Source organism: Amyelois transitella, chromosome 24, assembly GCF_032362555.1.
Source record: "Amyelois transitella isolate CPQ chromosome 24, ilAmyTran1.1, whole genome shotgun sequence".
Taxonomy (NCBI): Eukaryota; Metazoa; Arthropoda; class Insecta; order Lepidoptera; family Pyralidae; genus Amyelois; species Amyelois transitella.
This window is the reverse complement of record NC_083527.1, coordinates 26124-45915: the sequence shown is the minus strand read 5'-3', so window position 1 is coordinate 45915 and position 19792 is coordinate 26124. Positions and strand designations below refer to the sequence as shown.

The window sequence follows — 19792 nt, the reverse complement described above, 5'->3', positions numbered from 1 at the left end:
CTAATGTCCTCCCCTCCCATTCTCTTCATCCCCTCTCCTGGAATCGCCTACGACTTGAGTTTAAATAGAGTTACCTTCGGGGACACTTGTGGATGAATAATAATGATTAAGAAAAAACTTTCTACTTCCTCGGTACTGTAGGATAACCGGTCAAGTACGGGTCGGTATTGCGCGCGAAGGGTTCCACTACATTTTCATCGTAATTTTTCTATTTCCCATAAACCACATGATCGAATTTATTGCAAACTATTTTACTTAAGTTTTAAAAGTTTTATTAACATAAATACATAAAAATCGCAAGAGGAAACCAACTTTCATTACTTTGGAAGCAAATATTTCACGAAATATTGGCAGAATTGAAAACCTGTTCTGGCAAGCGGCCATTTAAAACCATCACCACGCTCCTAGCGGTCGTCTCGGGTCTTTACCTCTTTGAGGAGCCCATGGTGCGCAGAAAACCACCAACCTGGTAAGGAGCTCCCATCTGACGTTTTCGGACAAATTTATAATGGATCATGCATAAGGTTGCCTGAATGTACAGGTTTCCTCTCGATCTTTTTCGTCACCGTAATAACATGTAAGTAAACTAATGTACACAAATCAGAAAAGAGTTTTTGATACATGGCTGCGGCAGTGATAGCATCAATGTCTTTAATGGTAGCAAATAAATAAAAACGAAAAATAAAAAGCTGCTTAGTTTATTGGCAGCTAGATATATCGCCAGCAGTAACTTGTTGCGCCGCGGCCGGCTGGCGGGGAGTCTCACGGACGCCGTACTTGCGAAACCTTAATTAAGTTCAAACTTGTTGTTCTAATTCCTACGATTTACAAGCTCGTCCGGGACTTACTTCTACGATTAGGGATAGCTGACTTGAACTTTGTTTACAGAGCCAAGCACTTGAAATTTAAATTCATGTTATCTGCAAAGCAAACTTAGCAAGTCACGGCAACACCATCACTTGACTCAACTAGAACTCTTGTTAGCGAGATGTTGGGCAATTAGGACACAAGAAGAGGTAGATTGTCTGTTTTGTACAGCACTGCAGTTGTTATAGATATCATACAGACATATAATAAGGTCCCTTGCGGGGCCCAACAGTCTCGAAAAGTCGTTCAACTGTTTGACCCAATTATAGAATTGATATTCAAATACAGACAGGTTGATAGCCCGTCGCCTAAACGAAGAATCCCAAGTTTATATCCCATAGTCGCCATAGTTTAATATTTCTTAGTCAAGGAAAGTAAGACTATTAGAATCCAAACCCGAAATCCTAACCCTGTAGTGGGTTTACTCGTATTAGGTTATAAAATAGGAAAAAAGGGTAATTTTTGTTTCGAACATAATTCTCTTAATGTCAAACCTTTAAATCTATTTTCGGTAAGAAATTAGCCCAGCGTACCAAACTCATATAAATTTTTAGTATCATTACCCACTGGAACGGAAAGCCATCACAACATTGTTCAGCCAGTCAGCAAATAAACGATATTTGTCCGAAAATGTTGTATCAGCCGTCGTTATTATCAATTTATGGGACAAACAATAAAATGCGTATTTAGATAGCGTTTACACTAGTCGAGCTGAGAGGGGCGAATGGCGAGTGGTTTGTCTTCGGTAGGTACGTATAAGTCGGCAGCGGCAGCGACGGGGCCGCATCGTTCCGACTAGAGCGTCGGTGGTGGAAATCTGTGAGGTGCCCGGTTAAAATGCGTGATGCGCATGATAAGCGTCTTGTAACATCATCGCGGATAATTTCTGAGCAGTAATATTTAATTCGTCCGCTGAATACATCCTCGGTCATCGCGATTAACAATTCCAGACAAGCCAAATCAAAATGCCAGCTGAAAGAAACCATAGGTACTTTTTTTGGTGCTGACGCGTCGGAGTTTTTCTGCAAAACAGCACAAGAAAAGCGTAAAGTAAATCATCCTGCTGTTCAACATTGCAGCGAGCTGAATAAATGAATGATTTTATAAGATGATGCGCAAGGCACAGGTACATACCTATTCCATCTCAGCCATATACTCGTACGTTTATCAATAAAACTATTTTCAAAGTTATGTACATTAGGTTGATTGCTTTTACAGTAAGGGAAGTTATCGTGAGGAAATCGCATTTACAATACACATTCAGTTGCTTGAATGTGTGATTTACACAAACATGATCCAATACTGTACGGCCTATTAGATGGGGGTGTTGGCAACACTGCACCCTGTGAACGTTGGGCTCGATATACATTTAAACCAAAAAAAAATAAACATCTATATTATAATAATCACTCATATACCAAAAGATGTCGCTAAGTTGAAAAAAGTAACAAGTACTAGTACGCTCCACATGCAAAGATATCTAGCACTCTGAGTACAGGTATTTCTTTCAACGTTTTCGAATAATGACATCAGCACATAAACAAGCATTCAAAAATTATAAGTGCTTGGAAAAAATAATCTCAGAACCAAGTCCCGTCGTTATTAGCCCATCGCCTTAAAGAAGAATCCCAAGTTAAGTAGCCTATTTACCGTACATATACATGTGTATATACTATAAATGAGCTGTGATTAATTTTACAATCAAAGAGACTCAAAATTAGAAGACAAACAGTAATGGTAATCTCCAAATCCCAACTATCCAGCATTTAAGCGGACTTCCGACAAAGTGCTATCCGTATTCGAACCCAGGAATTCTCTCCGCCACGTAATTTGATTCAATCCTCCGATTCCGACACGTCCGTGGCTCCACCGCACTGAATCTCATTACTTCTCATTACGTTTTATCACGTACCACTTTACACAACATATCGCTGGAGTTTGTACCTTAATACCTACAAAATAGGTTTTATAACCGATGCAAATAATATAAAAGTATGCAAATAACAAAGAAGCTTGTGTCGATTTATGAACGGAATTGCTGAGGGTATGATATGGTATCTCTGTCTACCCCTCCGGGAAGCATGATTGCAGGTACTTGCTTTTGCGCGGGGATTTACTCCCGTGAGAATTTATAGAAATAAGCAGCCTATGTTACTCCAGCAGTTTTTGTGTAAAACATTGTATACATTTATTAGTATTTATATTGAATTTTTTAGGTTAACATAGTGTTTTGTTCAATATGGATATACATATATATTCTAATACTAGGATATAAATATATAAATAATAAATATAAATATAATAATATCGTTTACCCGTAATAATGTATATATAAACACACGTATGCATTATAGTTATAGTCTTTATAATATATATATGTATTTTATGATAGTATAATGTAAAGTCTTAACTCGTAGCCGATACGGGGTCTATCTGCTACGAAACAACTACGAGATGCTACGAGTGCTACGACAATGAGGCGCCACTTCGCCACTCCCGTACGTGACTCGAGTAAGTACAAAACTTTTGTATTATTAGATATTTTATTTTATATTATTTATTTATTTAAACCATAATATTATAGTTGGCCAGTACGAGACCTTATTGGGAACTTAATGAAAATAAAATACTTTATTCCAGATAGCAGGCCACGACTGTACTTTTAAGAGCCTTCAAATAAAATACATACATATATATTAGATATACAAATTTTCAAAGCATCATCAACAAGGGAGCGAGTACACTTAAAAGATGCTGATAAAATAATTGCTGACAAAAGCTCCAAATTTAGTCGTGGACTGCAATCGGTGTGATATAAAACTAGGTGCGTCGTGCCGGTGGAAAAGCACCTTAATACGGCGACGCAAAACTTACCTCGTAAGTCGAGTCATTGATGCCCATCTTACATCGGAGATTTCCGATCGCGTCAGCACTAAGGAGTCCCAGTCCTGGTGTGGGCAATAACTTGCCGTATTTTTCACAGAAATTGGGAAATACAAGAAAAATATAAATACCATGTTGAAAAATAAAATAAATATAAAAATCACATGAAACGAAAGGAGATGTGTCACTATCTTGAGTCACGCGTAGTTTTTAACTCAGTCGAAAATCTGTCATACTAAATATTGTTTTAGGGCCGAATCCCAAGCCTTAAATGGACCTGTTATGTTTATTCATACATATATCATGACGAATTACTAGTGCAAATATATTTTTCTGCTAAATTACCTTCTGAAATCGTGCATGTGTCGACATAGGCGAACGACAGAAACCCATTAGGCTTGTGATAACACGCCGACTTCTTACGGAAAACCAGCAATTTAACCTGGGTCGCTACTCCGAACCTACGACGTCTTTCGTTTGTGCTGGCAAAATAAATGTTTTCATCTTTGCATGATCCAGTTGCTGTTTTATCTTCATCTTGGTGTGTGTTCCAGGTGTGTGTTTCTTACGCCTTAATCTGCCTACTCGTATTCTATTATATTCTAATCACTACATAGTATAAAACAAAGTCGCTATTTTAGTCTGTTTGTCTGTATGCTTAAATCTTTAAAATTACGCAACGGATTTTGATGCGGTTTTTTGTAACAGGTAGAGTGATTCAAAAGGAAGGATTTTATGTATAATAACATTTATAATTTTGCACCCGTGCGAAGCCGGGGCGGGTCGCTAGTGATAAATAAAAATTGTAAAATTGAATATTTTACCTAAGTATGGGCCTAACCTAAGCTTTACCCGTGTAACTCATGTTTATTTATTTAATGAGCTCGCAGGAAATCTTTCAGACTTAGCCCTTAGCCCTGAAGGTGCGCGACAAACTGACTCAACTAGTAAAGTTTTTTTCAATTAATGTAAAACCAGCCAGCCACGTGACCAGACGACTGCCTTGAGCGCAGCGGTGGCGTGCGGTCCAACATTACTGTATGATGTATTGGTTGACATCACCTTGCTTTATTGTCCACCTCTTTCTAATTTCCATTTGAAAATAATTAAAGTAGTATTTTTCGGATTATTAAAAAAATCCGTACTTTGCTCTAGAAAGTATTCAAAGAAATGTGTATGTTGCTTTTTAACTATTTCCGTGAGATTTTTTTTACAAAATGTACTTATTTTTTTTAGGTTTTTGTTGTAGGTAGTGATTATGGGTAAAAGGGGTAAGATTTCTTGTTAAATGTCTATGTTTTTTTTTTATCTTCTTTCTCTTGGCTTTAGTCCCGGTTGCATCCTTGCCTCTGGAGATGAGCCCGGCGTATGCCTTTGAACGTGGATCCTAGATTGGGTATGTCAGGTTTTTACACAAAGAGACTCCCATCCTGATGACCCAGACCTTAGCAAACTCTGCAGGTAAATCTTACCCGATGTTGAAGCTCCTATTCATCCTCTTTTGAGCCGCGTTGACGCAATGCACGCGTCCGATTGTGTTTTGTTTTTTCTTTTCCATTTACGAATATAGTCAAATTTTATTCAAAAACAGCTCCGTATTTTTATTTTACAAATCCCAAAAATAATAAGCGACACTTCAAGACACCCGAATTGGATCCATGGTAACTATACAGTTGTCTTAATGTGCAGGTTTCCTCACGATGTTTTCCCTCACCATAAGAGCATCGGTTAGTATTCAAACTAATGTACATACATAACTTTGAAAAGAGTCATTAGTACACGGCCGAGATGGGATTAGATCCTGTGCCCTTTTTGCACTAACACGCTTTTTAACCGGGCACCTTACCGATTCGACCACGTATAAAACGATGATTTGACTTTTAAGTCTTCATAATTTAACCCAAAATAAAAAAGACTATAAAGGTCGCTTAACAATGGCATGTATTGTGTTCGCAATTCATAATTATTAAGTGTGTTCACACTTACCTTTTCATAGATGCAACGACTTTATATCTGTTAATAAACAAAGCCCCGGGAAATCCTAATGAACAGGTACATATGACGAGACTTACAGATCAACATCTCACCTATCAGTTCGTCACTATAATCCTGTTTAATTCTTCACCAAACACACCATCACCACTACCAACATGTACTTCAAGTCAATCATATAAACATATTATGTAATTTACTTCTACTAACTTAGTTCACCATTTTCATACCATCACATAAACGTCACAAAAGTACCAAATAGTTCATAGCACGGCGTAGCTCTCCGCGCAAGTTTCGTAGCCGGCTCGTAGCGTGCCGTAGCACTCGTAGCACTCGTAGCGCACCCCGCGTGACGCCGCGCCGGCCACGCCGTGACGACTGCCGCGCGGCTCGCGGTCACCCGGTCTCTAAGGAGGCTGACTCCTTAGGATGGCGTCATTTTTATGGAAACTTTATGGTGAAAAATATTTCCAATTAATTGTAAATTCTTTATTTATCAAATTAGCGGAAATTAGGATGCCCAGGAATTTCCATTCCAATGGGAATTCCTGGGAATCTTCCATTAGTGCACCCCTAAACCAGATAAGTAACCTACATGCTAAATTTCAAATAACTGCTCAGAATATGCGTTAATCAGGAAGCATTGTCTTATATTTATAGATTTTATATTAAGTTACAAGGACCAATAGTTATAATCACAATTGTTGTTGACGTCAAACAATAGTTACAATAAAAAAAAATTACCTTAACAAATAAAGCTATGGAGGATGATCTACTTATCTCGAAAAGCAAGAGCTAGCTCTTACATAAAAAACGACGAAATTTCGGGAGCAAATTAATGGATTTTTGATACGTAAAAACTTTGTCTTTGTTACCCCACGAGTAATTTGTCGCATCGGAATTGGAGCTTTATTGATTGTTTATATATGATTTATCTAATTTTATTTTTCTGTTCTCCAAACCCCATGCAAAATTTTTATTAAGTTGTTTACCTTACTGTAAAGAGGTACGAATATAATATAATAAAAGTGAGAAAGTAAGTTTGTTTATTAAGATAACAAACTTTCACATTCTACAATATTAGTAGATAAGTATCCACCAGATACATAAAGCATTCCAACTAATATTATAAATACGAAAGATTGTTTGTTTGTTTTGATTTTCTTCACGCGTTAAATACTGAACCAAACTTCAAGAGTCCGAATAAAGATACAGGGTACCCACTTTTCAACCCGGTAAAAACTAAAGTTCCTGTGAATTTGCGAAAAACCTGTAAATACTCGCGGGGAAACTGCGGGTAAAACCTAGTTAAATATGTATGTAGAGAATATTGTGTATTTGAGAGAAGATTTTTTCTTTAATTTTTATCACAGTGTTGTCTACAGCGTCTAAAGCAGAGACCACAATATCTCCACTTGCCGCGTTTCCTACAAACTTCGCTTCAACATTCGCCAGCCGATAAAGATGTGCTAATCTTTCAACTCCATTGTAAACGCAAAAGCCAGGCAGCGCTGCTAGTGAAGCGTTTTTCCAAAAGCCGTCAATCATGAGCCTCGTCATCAACCAGACACAAAGGATCACTCCGGCGCCCTCTCGCGGCGAACAATGGCAATATGGCCCCAGGTCATCACTCAGTCTGCATGGACACTGGATTTATTTGATAGCATTAATCTCGATGTCTTTTCAACCTACTTTCGTTAGCGATTTTGACGAGTATTTCTGTAAAAAGTAGTCCCATTATTATCAGAACGAAATCTGATGATAGGAACTTGGAGAAACTTTGGGAACTCTTAAAGTGTTACAGGCAAAGTAAGTTTCTGAGAGAAAAGCTATTGAAATTTACATCTAGCTTCGATTATTTTCAGTTGAGAATTAAAGTCGCTTACTTATAAAATTATCTATTAGATATATATCTTAGGGTCAGGTCCAAAACCGATGAGCTTGCATGAAGAGAGTTATGAATGTGGATGAAGCCAAAGAAGTGTGCAGGGATCGTGGCAAGTGGAAAGATGTTGTCTCTGCCTACCCCTCCGGGAACGAGGCGTGATTTATGTATGTATGTATATATGAAATGTCCTTTTGTCCACGACTTCGCTAGCATGTTGTACCACAAATCGTATGAGAAAATGTTTTTAAATAATTGTTACCTTATGTCCCTCTCAGTCACCACTAAAAATTCTTAATAAACCATTTCAAAAATATAAGAAAAAGGTTTTGGTCGATGTGAATGAGAAACATATGAATTGAATTGGAAAAGTATGTTTGCTAAATCCAATCTGTACCAATTCAATCAATGTCGAATGTGCATAAATTTCCTTTGGTTGGGGCGAGACCATCAATCACACGAATGAAGGATGTATTATAATTTATAAAATAAAAACGAAAATTTATTAAGTAAACGTCAGTTACATAGTCTATAGTATTTTATAGTGATTTAAATTTCTGAAATAATCACAAAAGTTTTATAACATTGCAATATTTAAATATTTTAAAATAATATAATTTTAATTTTACATTATAACAATGTTCATTTAAACACACAAATCCCATAATAACTAGTATCTCTCTCCTCATTGTATAAGTTTGACTACTTCAAAAATATTATGAGATTTTAATTCTAATTTTTAACTTCGCCAGACATAATGCCCAAATGTCCACATCACAATTATTCACTAATGTAACAAAACTTTAACGAAACGAGAAAATATCATAAGATTTTATCCTTCTAAAAGCATGAATTATTTTCACATTATTTTTATCTTCCCTCTCGACTCCAATGATACAGTCGATCCTTCCTGCGCTAGTCCCGGTCACATCCTCACTCACTGGAGAGGAGCCTGGCGGTTCACCATGGATGCATCCTGGATTGGATGAGCCAGATATTTACACGAAGTGACTCCCTTCCAGCAACTTTTACAGTAGAACTTAACCCATATTGGGACATACAGGTTTCCTCACGATGTTTTCCCTCATCAGAAGTGTATCAATATCTCTATAAACTGACACCATCAGATGTTCTATGTTTGTGGTGTATGTAGGTACATGTCGCGGATCCGTCCGACGACCGGCCGCTCGTCCGGCGCCAGGCACGGTCGCTGTGTACTATGACACAGTGAGGAGTTCTCTATTTGTGGTGTAGGTGCATGTCTCGGATCTGTCCGGCGAGCCAGGCGACGCCGTCCTCTAGTCCGGCGCCGGACACGGCATTCGACGCGCAGATGTGCCACGGCTTGTCCGAGATGCGCTCCAAGCAAAGAGCTGTAACAAAACCATTTATTTGATGACTATATTTACTGTTCCCACTGAAAAAGAAATACACGTTAAGCTATTAAGAATACATTAAGCTGCATGGATTTATAATTGATTTGAGATTCAAATAGTGACAGGTTGCTAGCCCATCACCTATAAGAAGAATTCCACGTTTATAAGCCTATCCCTTATTCGCCGTTTACGACTTATCCATGTTTACTACGTTTTATCCATGGGAGCGAGTTGGAGTGGTCTTATTTTTAGTGCCGAGAAACACACGGCACATTAATAGGTATGCATAATGTATGCAACTAAACGCCAGACAAAAGCTCTTCAATACAAGAACAAGAATGAGCAAACTGTCTACCAACAGAGGAAGGAGACGGCTGTCGGCCTCCGTGAGCTGACAACACATTCGACACACTCACAAAAACAGGAGTGGCATTTGTCGGTTAAAATCGGCCTGTTGAATATGTTACACGATTCAAAATAGAAAGGTTGAATGGCAACTTAAAAATAGCTGCTTAAAACCAGTTCTACATTAGGCATTCCTAAAAACAAACATTCATATTTTAGATCGCTCCTCGCCCGGTGGGCTAGGCAGAGACGACATCTTTCCACTTGCCACGATCCCTGCATATTTCCTTCGCTTTGTTCTCATTCATAATCATGAAAGGTGTGCAGTTTAGAATACTCTCACCTTACCGTTCGCCAGGAAGTTCCTGATTTGATCAAGGTACGTTCATAAATTCCTTCCCACTCTGCAGCCGAACCATCTAATCATTTCATTATTTATTCCTGTCGCTTCCTTCCTTCTTCCCAAACCATGTATACATATAATCACGTTTATATTCCCTGCGGGGAAGACAGAACCAGCAGTCTTGTGAAGACTGGTAGGCCACTTTCAGCTGTTTGGCTTAATTATAGAATTGAGATTCAAATAGTGACAGGTTGTTACCCCTCGCCTAAAAGAATCCCTAGTTCATAAACCTTCCCCAAACATAATCTTATAATAAAAATGGTTAAAAATATAACGAGTTGAAACCTAATTTTGAAGAGAAAAATTACAAAGAAATACAAATATATTTGGTTAACATTAACAAGCACTAAAGCCCTCAAATGTGGTCGTCTCGTCTGCGAAGTGGTTAGTTAAAAATTGTCAAAGCCAAACGAGCAATTAGCCGTTCATTCCGAACTAGGAACTTTCGTGGAAAGTACGTAGGTAGAACAGTTTTGTTTTAGCAAAATATGAAATGTATTGATAGCAAGAGAGTGAGGGAAAACATCGTGAGAAAACCTGCACATTCAGGCAACTGGATGTGTTACCATGATCAATCCAATACGGGTTAAGTTCCCCTGCAAAGGTTGCGGGGGTCAGATGGAAGTCGCTTCGTGTAAAAACCTGACTCACCCGATCTAGGATCCATGGTCAAAGGCATACCTCGTTTCCAGAGTGGTAGGGATGCAACTAAGACTTAAGCCAAGAGGAAGTAGAAGAAGATAGTCAACCACTAGTACCTACATAGTCGAAAGTTCTGACTTTATAGGTTGTTGAGCATGGTAATATGACTGACTCGGAAGCGATGATACTTAGGTAACATGTGGGGCGTTATAAGTTTTGCGTCTCTGTCTCACTGGGGTATTGTAGCTCCCAAATGAATGAACCGATTTTGTCAGGAGTGAATTAGTCATGATTGTTTTTAAGTATATTTTGATGGAAATCGGTCCGAAGACGGCCGCCGCTACGAATATTATTATGGCATTTTGTGACCTCACGACTCCCTAAATATGGGTATCAAATTAAAAGGAAACGAAATAGCGTCAAATTTTTTTTTTTATTCGATGTTTTTATACTGACAGTTATTTAATGTGTCAATGTAAATTCAGTAGACAGATACTCACCAGACGCGATCTGCATGGGAGAGAGCGCGAGCGGCGCGTCGCACTTGTTGGCGAACACGAGCAGCGGCAGGCGGCGCCCGCTCACGTCGGGGTGCGCCAGCATCAGCTCCAGCTCCTCGCGCGCCACCACTGCCAGGAAACGAGCTACATTTCATAAGGCCTCATCTCGTGATGCGCAAATTAGGGGAATAGTTTTCTAATACAAATATTTTTTTAATTGAAATTTTTAAAATTTTGAGTATGATAAAATATTTTCAGTCAATTAAAAAAACTCTGTTACTCTCTTAAACTCTTGTCAGTGGGTCAATCTGTTTGATACGAGGCAGTACCGAGCCTGAGATGGTCCGCGGAGTCGACGACGAAGACGACGGCGTGCGCGCGGCGGTAGTGGCGCTCCCACAGCGCGCGGTGCCGCGGCGCGCCCGACACGTCCCACGCGCTGAACGTCACGCCGCCGCCTGCCACACACTTTATTATAACTCCTCTGTCTCTGATTACATTTTTAGTATTCCAAAAGTTTAATAAAGCGGTGCGTGAACTATTAATGGTAAAACGTTACTATTGCTTATAATATGTCAAGGAGTTCTAAGAGATCAAAACTTAGTCTTAGAATATTTATTTAGTTTTACGCCTACTTTGACTAAATTAATAAATAAGATTGACTGAATAATCTAAATAAACTATTTGATCCGAATGTGATTTCCTACACCTCAGCTGGCAAAATATGTTTGGCACTTATATTTACTGACCATCCTTGTGTACACATACTTTAAAGGAATAAATTAAATTGAACATTAAATTATTAAGTCTGCCTATTATGCATATTGTGTACCTAAACTAGTATTTTGTGTTCGGTAATAAAGTTTAATATATGTAAGTTTATACAAGTACATAGGTAGGCGTTTACAACCACAATCCAAGAATTAAGATAAAGCGATTCCGTTTTTTTTTACCTGGGATTACCTGGTCTTACTACTCCTGGTTCTTCCTGGTTCTTGCGAATGACTTTTCGTTTTATTATACATTACGAGTATTATGGGACATTTTAACATCACTTAATAATTGTTTGACGTCAAATACATTACTTAAAACTAAGTTACTGCCGCTTCCAAAGCGTCAGAAAAAGCAAAGTATGCAGAAGAAGCGGTAACAAACTGCAGTGCAGCATTTTATTCAATAACATCAATTTCACAATTATCCAAACCTACAATAGAAATATGGACGAGAGATTGCATTGTAATGATTAGTTGATTTATACCTACGGAATTTTAAGTCTCAGGAGATACCTCGGCTTCCTGCAATAGCTATATCTATTGCAAGAAGCCGAGGTATCTCCTGAGACATGTGTACACTTACTAACTACTGCAGAGCGCACTAACTTTGGAAGGTCTCCTGGTGGAGCGCCACGGTGGGCAGCGCGGGCGGGGGCGGCGCGGGCGCGGGCGCGCGCAGCGAGCGCAGCAGCGTGCTCTTGCCGCTGTTGTCCAGCCCCAGCACCAGCACCGTCACCTCCGCGCGCCCGCGCCCCAGCCACAGCGACAGCTTGTCCAGCAGGCCCATGGCTCCGGCGGACGCTCAAATCGAAGGTGCATTTTTAAGATTATGTAATTTATGGGCTAGTTATAACCTACGTGTAAAAAGAAAATAATAGAACTGCTCTATCTCTTTCTGAGGTAATTGTTACGGACGATTCCACTTAAAAATTAAAAAGTAAAAGCAAGAAAAAGGCAACCAGCGAATCGATTTTTTTTTTCGAATCCGAATTTCCATGTGTTGCCTTCATTCGGTAGTCGTCTTTTACCACCAAACATTTGGCTTTCACGATAGTTTTCCTTTTTAATTTATTGTACCAAACCAAGTAGGTACGATTGTTTTTTTTTTCTAAAGAAACTAAATTGAATTTTTAAAGAAATTTAATCATACTTTTTATTAATTGGATGAAAGTAACTACTGCTATTATTTTTGTAAAAATAACAAAATAAAATACTAACCCACTCATGTAATAATATTAAACTCCATAAAGTCCTCGCTTCTAATTCTCACGTGCTCGCCGACGTACGATTTACTTATCGCGTGTTTAATTATCCTCCGTTGAGAATTTTCATTTATTACTGAAGTCGTTAAGCCAAGTCAGACGTCTTCAAAGAAATAGGTACGCGAAATATGACGTGGATATTAAGAGAACCTTGCAATTTCAATTATGATCCCAAAGATTCGTACGACACATTAAGTTTTCAAACCTTGACTAAAAACTACGCAAAAGAACAAGCGATTTCTTTTATAAGAATCCAGACATTTTTGGTTACCACAACACAGCACAAAATGCAGTACAGATTCTAATGAACGATATACATTGAGGCAGTTTGTTACCTAGTGATTTTTTTAAGGAACTAGTATTAAATTTCACGTGAGAACTGGCGACGTAACTACAGAGTCGCAGACAACCGGCGCGTTGCCATGACGACGACGGCACAACATTGCGACGCCTTACTGTTGGTTCCTCTAACTCCAGGCTTCGCTTCCATGGGAATAACAATAATCCCACATAACTTGTCTATTTCATATGAAAATTGTCGGAACGGCTGCCACATGATATTTCGTGTTTAGGAAGCTTTCATATGCACGGCGTTTATTGACATACCTTTGATTTATGGGTCGTTATATTTTTATAGTTACGATAACGTACCAGTACAAAAATATTGGTACATTGAAACGTTTAGACACTGTTATGAAAATCTAGAATGAATTTGATTCATGTTATAGATTTTCATAAGTGTTAATGACAGCCGCAAAGTGGTTCAGATGTCAACTCGTAGGCGAGTGGTATGGCCGTGTGAGCTTGAAATCTTAACCCGATACCACTTATTCCCTTTAATATTTCCTGAGTAATTGTTAAGTAACATTACATAACATGTAATCACGTCTTTATCCCTTGCGGAATAGACAGAGCCAACAGTCATCAAAAGACTGAAAGGCTTCTTTTAGCTGTTAGGATTAAGGTTGCTAGTCCATCTCGTAAAAGAGGAATCCCAAGCCTATCTCATAGTTGCCTTTTACGACATCCATAGGTAAGAGATACAGTGTACCTATTATTTTTTCTATTGGTGCCTTAGAACCACACGGAGATGTTATGCAATAAATGTAAAATATTAATAAGAGTTCGACCAAATGTTAAAAAAAATCTTAATTTCCTAGAAACACAATTACATCACAGAAAATTTACAATCACAATTTGGTGTCCAACGTCTCTGCGTTACGATAATTTTTAAAACACGCTAGAGGCGAGCGCTCCATGTCCTTGTAAATCTCGTCCGGCGTGCGGCCGCGCGTCTCGGGCGCCGCCAGCGTGGCGAAGGCGGCGTACAGCGCCGTGAGCGCGCCCGCGCACGCCAGCGCCGCGCGCAGCCCGCCGCGCGCCGCCGCCGCCAGCAGCGCCACCTCCGCCGCGTTGCCCGCGCACGTGCCGCTCGTCGCCGCCAGCAGGGCCGCGCTGCGGAACTGTCGATTGAGATTCAAATAGAGACAGATTGCTAGCCTGTCGTCCAAAAGACGGAACTCAAGTTAATAAATTTCTTAGTCTCCTATTTCGACATCCAGGCGAAAGAGATGGTATGGTCTATTATATTAATGGTGGGAACCACACGGCACTAATGTATTTCTTCTATATGTGTCCTAAATCTGGTGAGAGAGTTCCGTGTTCACCGACCTGGTAGTGGAACAAGTCGGCGAGCAGCGCGTAGGGCGCGGGCTGCAGGCCGGCGCTGTCGGCCGCCACGGCCGCCAGCAGCGCGCCCGCCGCCGCGCGCGGGCAGGCGCGCGCGCACGCCGCCGCCGCCAGCAGGCTCGCGGCGGCCAGCCACGCCGTGTACACGATCAGCGGCTGCAGGACAAACGTTATACACATCTGGTGATAGAAACTGCTCAGCTTGAACGCTGGCCTCCCACAGCTTTAAGACAGATTAAAATTTCAATATCCTAAGCTTCTAGCCAGTCATTTACATAGAGTAAAACTGACAGAGTTCTTAAACTGACTAAGTTCAAATAACATAACTATTATTGTATTTTCCCACTTTGAACTTTTCCATACTGTTCAGAATGTTTGTAAAATATAATACAAAACCTCCTTACATGTCACTGGCCAGTTAGAGAAATTAAATATGTTTTGTTTCATAATGGAACCCAATGAAAATAATTCAAAATTGTATTACGACGCAATAGTTCACGAGTGCATGTTTATATTTAATATAATAAATAAGTACCTACAAATATTGTTAAATCCAGTGCAATAATACAGATTTCTTAGTTTCAAGTAGCAAAAGTTTATTTATTCCGATTATTTCCCTTTTTTTTCAAGTGACAAACTTATTCATTAGTTCATCAGTAAACACATACCTTTTTTGCGGTCAAGGCAGTTTTTTGTAAGACATTCGATTAGTTCAATTATCATCTACCTGGAATTGAACTCACCAGGGTATTTTTTTTATTCACACAGCTGATATTACTCAGACAACAATCGAAGAGTAGAGAGGTAATGTTAATAAGATACATGATACAGATTAAGACTAGCCTCATAAAATAAGTTACGAAATAAACAACATTTGAAACACTTACTCTTCTCCCGACCCTCTCGACCAAATACAACGACAGCACTGAAGCCAGTAACTGCACGACGCCCAACCACAGCGCGCACCGCGCGGGCGAGGCCAGCGAGCCGGCTTGCGCGGCGAGCGCGCCAACATGCTCGGAGTGCTCGTCCCGCGCGAGCATGAACGTGCGCTCGGCGAACTGGACCATCGTGAAGATGCCGCAAGTTTCCTGCCCCACCACGGTGATGGTGCCGATGAGCAGCGCCCTTCGACGACTTCTGTCGCTTACTGCCGGAGAAGTTTATTCATTTATTTGTTTATTGAGGCAACAAACGGTCGTGTACAAGTTTCCTTAAGTAACTAAAACATTAATCATATATTGTTCACCTACAGTGCCATAAAATACTACAAATTAGTATAATAATAAATATAAGTTTTGATAATTTACTAAAAACTTATTTCCGTACATATAAAATAGAATAATGTGCTTTGACTGGCGACTAGAAATGTATATATCCAGTAAGCTAATTACAATGTGGATGTTTTAGATTTCACCAAAACGTTTCACGTGGTGTATGATACATTCAAATGAAGGCCGTACAATAAGACAATATTCGAACCTCAAAGACAAACTTGGAAACCAGTACTGATGAGACTCACATAGTTCTTTCAGTGTTTGTAAAGCGGAGCTGTGATCGGGCGGAGGCAGCGCAGCTAACTCCTCAGTCAGCATCGGGTCACTGACCTGAGCGCCGCGCAGCCACGCCAGCGACGAGCGAGCTTCCTGAGTTAGAAAGCATATTATAAGAGTTTAATTATATTTATAAGATTGTCAGATAATCGTGTCTGAACCGAGCAGAACTTGTAACGCGGAACGCCAGCCTAGACCTTTCTGATGGAACTGAGACTCAAATAGTGGCAGGTTGCTAGCCCATTTGCCTAAGAAGAAGCCCAAGCTTATAAGCCTATTCCTCAGTCGCCTTTTGGTAAATAGTTAACCTCGAACCTCGACCTAGTATTTTTACTAGAAACCTGATACTGTAATAAGGTGTGGATTCCACCCTTGGCCCCCACACAGACAATAAAAAAGGATCTTTCAAAAAATTGTTTATGGGTTGATAACGCCAAAAATAATTAACGTTAACCAACCTCATGTTTTCCACTGGCCGCCAAATAGGCTGGCGACTCGGGCACGAACAGGAACACCGCGCAATGGGCCAGCGACAGCGCCAGGCAGCTCCACAACACTGTACTGCAACACACCGCGGTGGTAATGAACCGGTGGAGACTCATTGGAGTGTCTCTTAGAATTTTGTCTTTCTACACCACCTCCTCTTTGAGAAAGGTAAATAATAAGTTTATTAATTGAAAAAGAAAAAATCAAAGCAAAACGAAAAGTCGCGAAAAAAAAAGTATATTGCCAGTTGATATTTTAGTTAGTTATGTCTCACTACAACTCCGAAATTCCGTTGTGCTCCGGAACAGGTAGGTGCTTCAAAAATATTTGTCAGGCCCTATCAGGCCCTATAACAAGCAGTAGAGAGAGACCTGTGTGGGATCCGCTGGTCTGCCGCCACGTACATGAGCAGGATGCCGAGGTTGTGCGCCGTCACCAGCGACGACGCCGCTGCACCTGCCACCGCGCGCTCGCACATCTATTTATAATATTCGTATTAATTTCATTGTCCTCCTGGCTTTTGAAATGGTTACGTGTTCCTGCTTGATCAGGACTTGTTCAGGACATAAACCCATCAAAATGACACGTTCCCAACGCCACCCATATTTCTACCGGGAATGTGTACCGGTCACACTTGGAAATGTCGTCACAATGGTAACCACCCCGGGCAGACCAATTACTGCACGTTTATATCTCCTCTTCAATGAGTAGCAACTGTCAGCGGTTACTCTTCAATATACCAGATGTGAAGAAAGGGGCCTGAGAGGCCTGACGACGGTCCATTAGAAGACTGAACCCCGCTCACGCCGCCCATCAGGTCAATTTTGGACTCTAGTAATTTCGGATCGTTATTAGCGTTTGTGGTTACATCAAACGTCGTACGCCATCAATCAAACACAGCGAAGAATACAATGCGGTCAGTCAGTAGCAGCGAAGAGTCTTAATGACTCAAATAAAGATTTCACTGGATTTGAGCATAAATACAACCTGCCGAATCATCCGAAGCCGCTGTTCCCCAGGCATTAACTAGGTTGGCGAAAGTTACAACCTATAACTCCCACTACATATAGGTATTTTGCATCGCTAATAATCATACTTAGACATTAATAATGTTACTATCAGGACCATATATACATATAATCACGTCTACATGGGGATATAGACGGGGTAGGAAGAGTCAACAGTCTTGAAACCAAACTCAAAAAAAATGAATTAACATACTTCTGTGGCCAATAGCGGCGGTATGACGTACGCGCCGGCGCCGCCCAGCCCGGCCGCCGCGCGCGCCGCCGCCACCCACCAGCCGCCGGCGTGCTGCAGACTCGCCAGTTTCAGCGACCAGCACACCTGCATTCAACTTCAATATCATTCCCCAGTACTCTATGAGACTTATATGGAATAACTGAAGAGTCCATAAATGGAACCAAAGAGAAAGTACCTAACTGCGGCAGCATCGCTCCCTCACAGTGACTGGCTCGGCTCGTACCACCGAGAGGGTGGTCGCCGAGGGCGGTGGTAAGGTATTCCCCTCCATTTAATCATATCAACTACCTTTCGACTTTTAAAAGCATTATCTCAATCAGATTACAAAATTATTTAGTAAACTTGTAGAAGTTATAAACTTTACTGCAGAATTAGGTACAACATATATTTGAACACAACAAACAAGAATATTTATTTCGCCTACACAATGTCTGTCTCAATAAGTCTCCGTAAGCCGCTTGCCAGACTTATTTTCGGGCTAGTCTGTCCTGCCTCTGAATCTTTATCTAAAAACTACCTTTTATTTACCAGCAGCTACGTAGGTACAGTATGACACTCCTCACTCGGGGCCGCTTTCCTACTTCTCTCTTTCCACTTCTCCCGGCATACCGCGTCTTCTGTTATAAGATTATTCGTCAAGGCAGAAAAAGTATTACAAATATTTATACAACCAACTCACCACAAAAGCCAGCGAAGTAGCGATAGTAGCAAACTTCCTCCCCCTGGCCAGCGCGCGCGCACTGAGCGGCACGCCCAGCAGCGCCGCCGCGAACGTGAGCGCCGCCGCGAGCACCAGCCGCGCCTCCCCGCCCGCCGCCGCCACCGCCGCCCCGCTCTCGCCGCTCGCCAGCGACACCCAGCCCATCGCCAGGCCCAGCGATACCGCGGGCACATTTACTGAAATATTTATCTGTGTAAGTTTTTATAAAGGAGTAAAAAACATTTATACAACTAAACCTCGCTCGGGATTTCCGAGTTTATTCGTCGGAAACAATAACATATTATCATATTTTAATCCCTTATGGAGAAGGAAGAGCCAGTCTCGAAGTATGAAAACCACGTTCGGCTTCAGGACGATATTGAGATATAGATAGTGACAGGCTGCTATCCCATCAATACAAGAGTCCAAGGTTGTAAGCCTTTCCTTTGATTGACACGGGAAGAGAAACAGCTACCGGACCAGTAGCTTGCACTAGATATTACCAAAACGAATATTTCTATAGTTACATACATACATATAATCACGTCTATATCCCTTGCGGGGTAGACAGAGCCTACAGTCTCGCAAAGACTGATAGACCACGTTCAGCTATTTGGCTTTAAGATAGGATTGAGATTCATATAGTGACAGGTTGCTAGCTAGCATCACCTAAAAGAAGAATCCCAAGTTTATAAGCCTACCCCTTTGTCGGCTTTTACGACATCCATGGGAAAGAGATGGAGTGGTCCTATTCTTTTTTGTATTGGTGCCGGGAACCACACGGCATTTCTGTAGTTTATTGGTAGTATTGAAATATGGAGGTAACTGATATGTAAGTGTAAGGTATCATAGGCATTTAACGCCCGCTTAATTTCAATTCAATATATTATTGAATAAAATGATTGGATTAAAAAACTGTTTAGAAAAATAGTTTAATTGTCAAAAAAAGAATACAAAAAACTAACACATATATGTTATCAGTCATATAAGATTATGAAAACAAAGACTTTCTGAATAGCCTGTCATTGGCGTTACTGAACATACAGTTTTTAGTAACGCCCATATATTTATTTACGTAATATCTTAATAAACACATATATTTCGACTTAGAGCCGTACAAAACTTAAAAGTATATTATATTATCTTTTTTTAGATAGCATCATAATTATCATT

At 40.3% G+C, this 19792-nt stretch overlaps 1 protein-coding gene across 1 annotated transcript; it reads right to left on the bottom strand.

The window, feature by feature from the left end:
• Positions 1 to 8150: 8150 nt before the first annotated feature.
• LOC106137559 (facilitated trehalose transporter Tret1) lies at positions 8151 to 19415 on the bottom strand. Its single transcript, XM_060951379.1, has 13 exons — positions 18599 to 19415; positions 17878 to 18003; positions 17028 to 17134; positions 16629 to 16731; positions 16140 to 16263; positions 15505 to 15767; positions 14600 to 14773; positions 14123 to 14391; positions 13134 to 13138; positions 12273 to 12467; positions 11223 to 11351; positions 10894 to 11022; positions 8151 to 9000 (listed from the first exon to the last, which is right to left on the bottom strand). Exons 1-13 carry the CDS (start codon positions 18782 to 18784, stop codon positions 8867 to 8869), a joined length of 1944 nt encoding a protein of 647 aa, XP_060807362.1. The 5' UTR covers positions 18785 to 19415; the 3' UTR covers positions 8151 to 8866.
• Between the last annotated feature and the right edge of the window lie 377 nt (positions 19416 to 19792).

Coding starts and splice junctions, on each gene's coding strand:
- LOC106137559 (XM_060951379.1), bottom strand. CDS start 18,784: ATGGGCTGGGTGTCGCTGGCGAGCGGCGAGAGCGGGGCGGCGGTGGCG. Junction 11,352..12,272: donor CCACCAGGAGACCTTCCAAA/GTTAGTGCGCTC, acceptor AGTGTGTGGCAG/GCGGCGGCGTGACGTTCAGC. Junction 9,001..10,893: donor TCCCATGCAGATCGCGTCTG/GTGAGTATCTGT, acceptor GTTTTGTTACAG/CTCTTTGCTTGGAGCGCATC.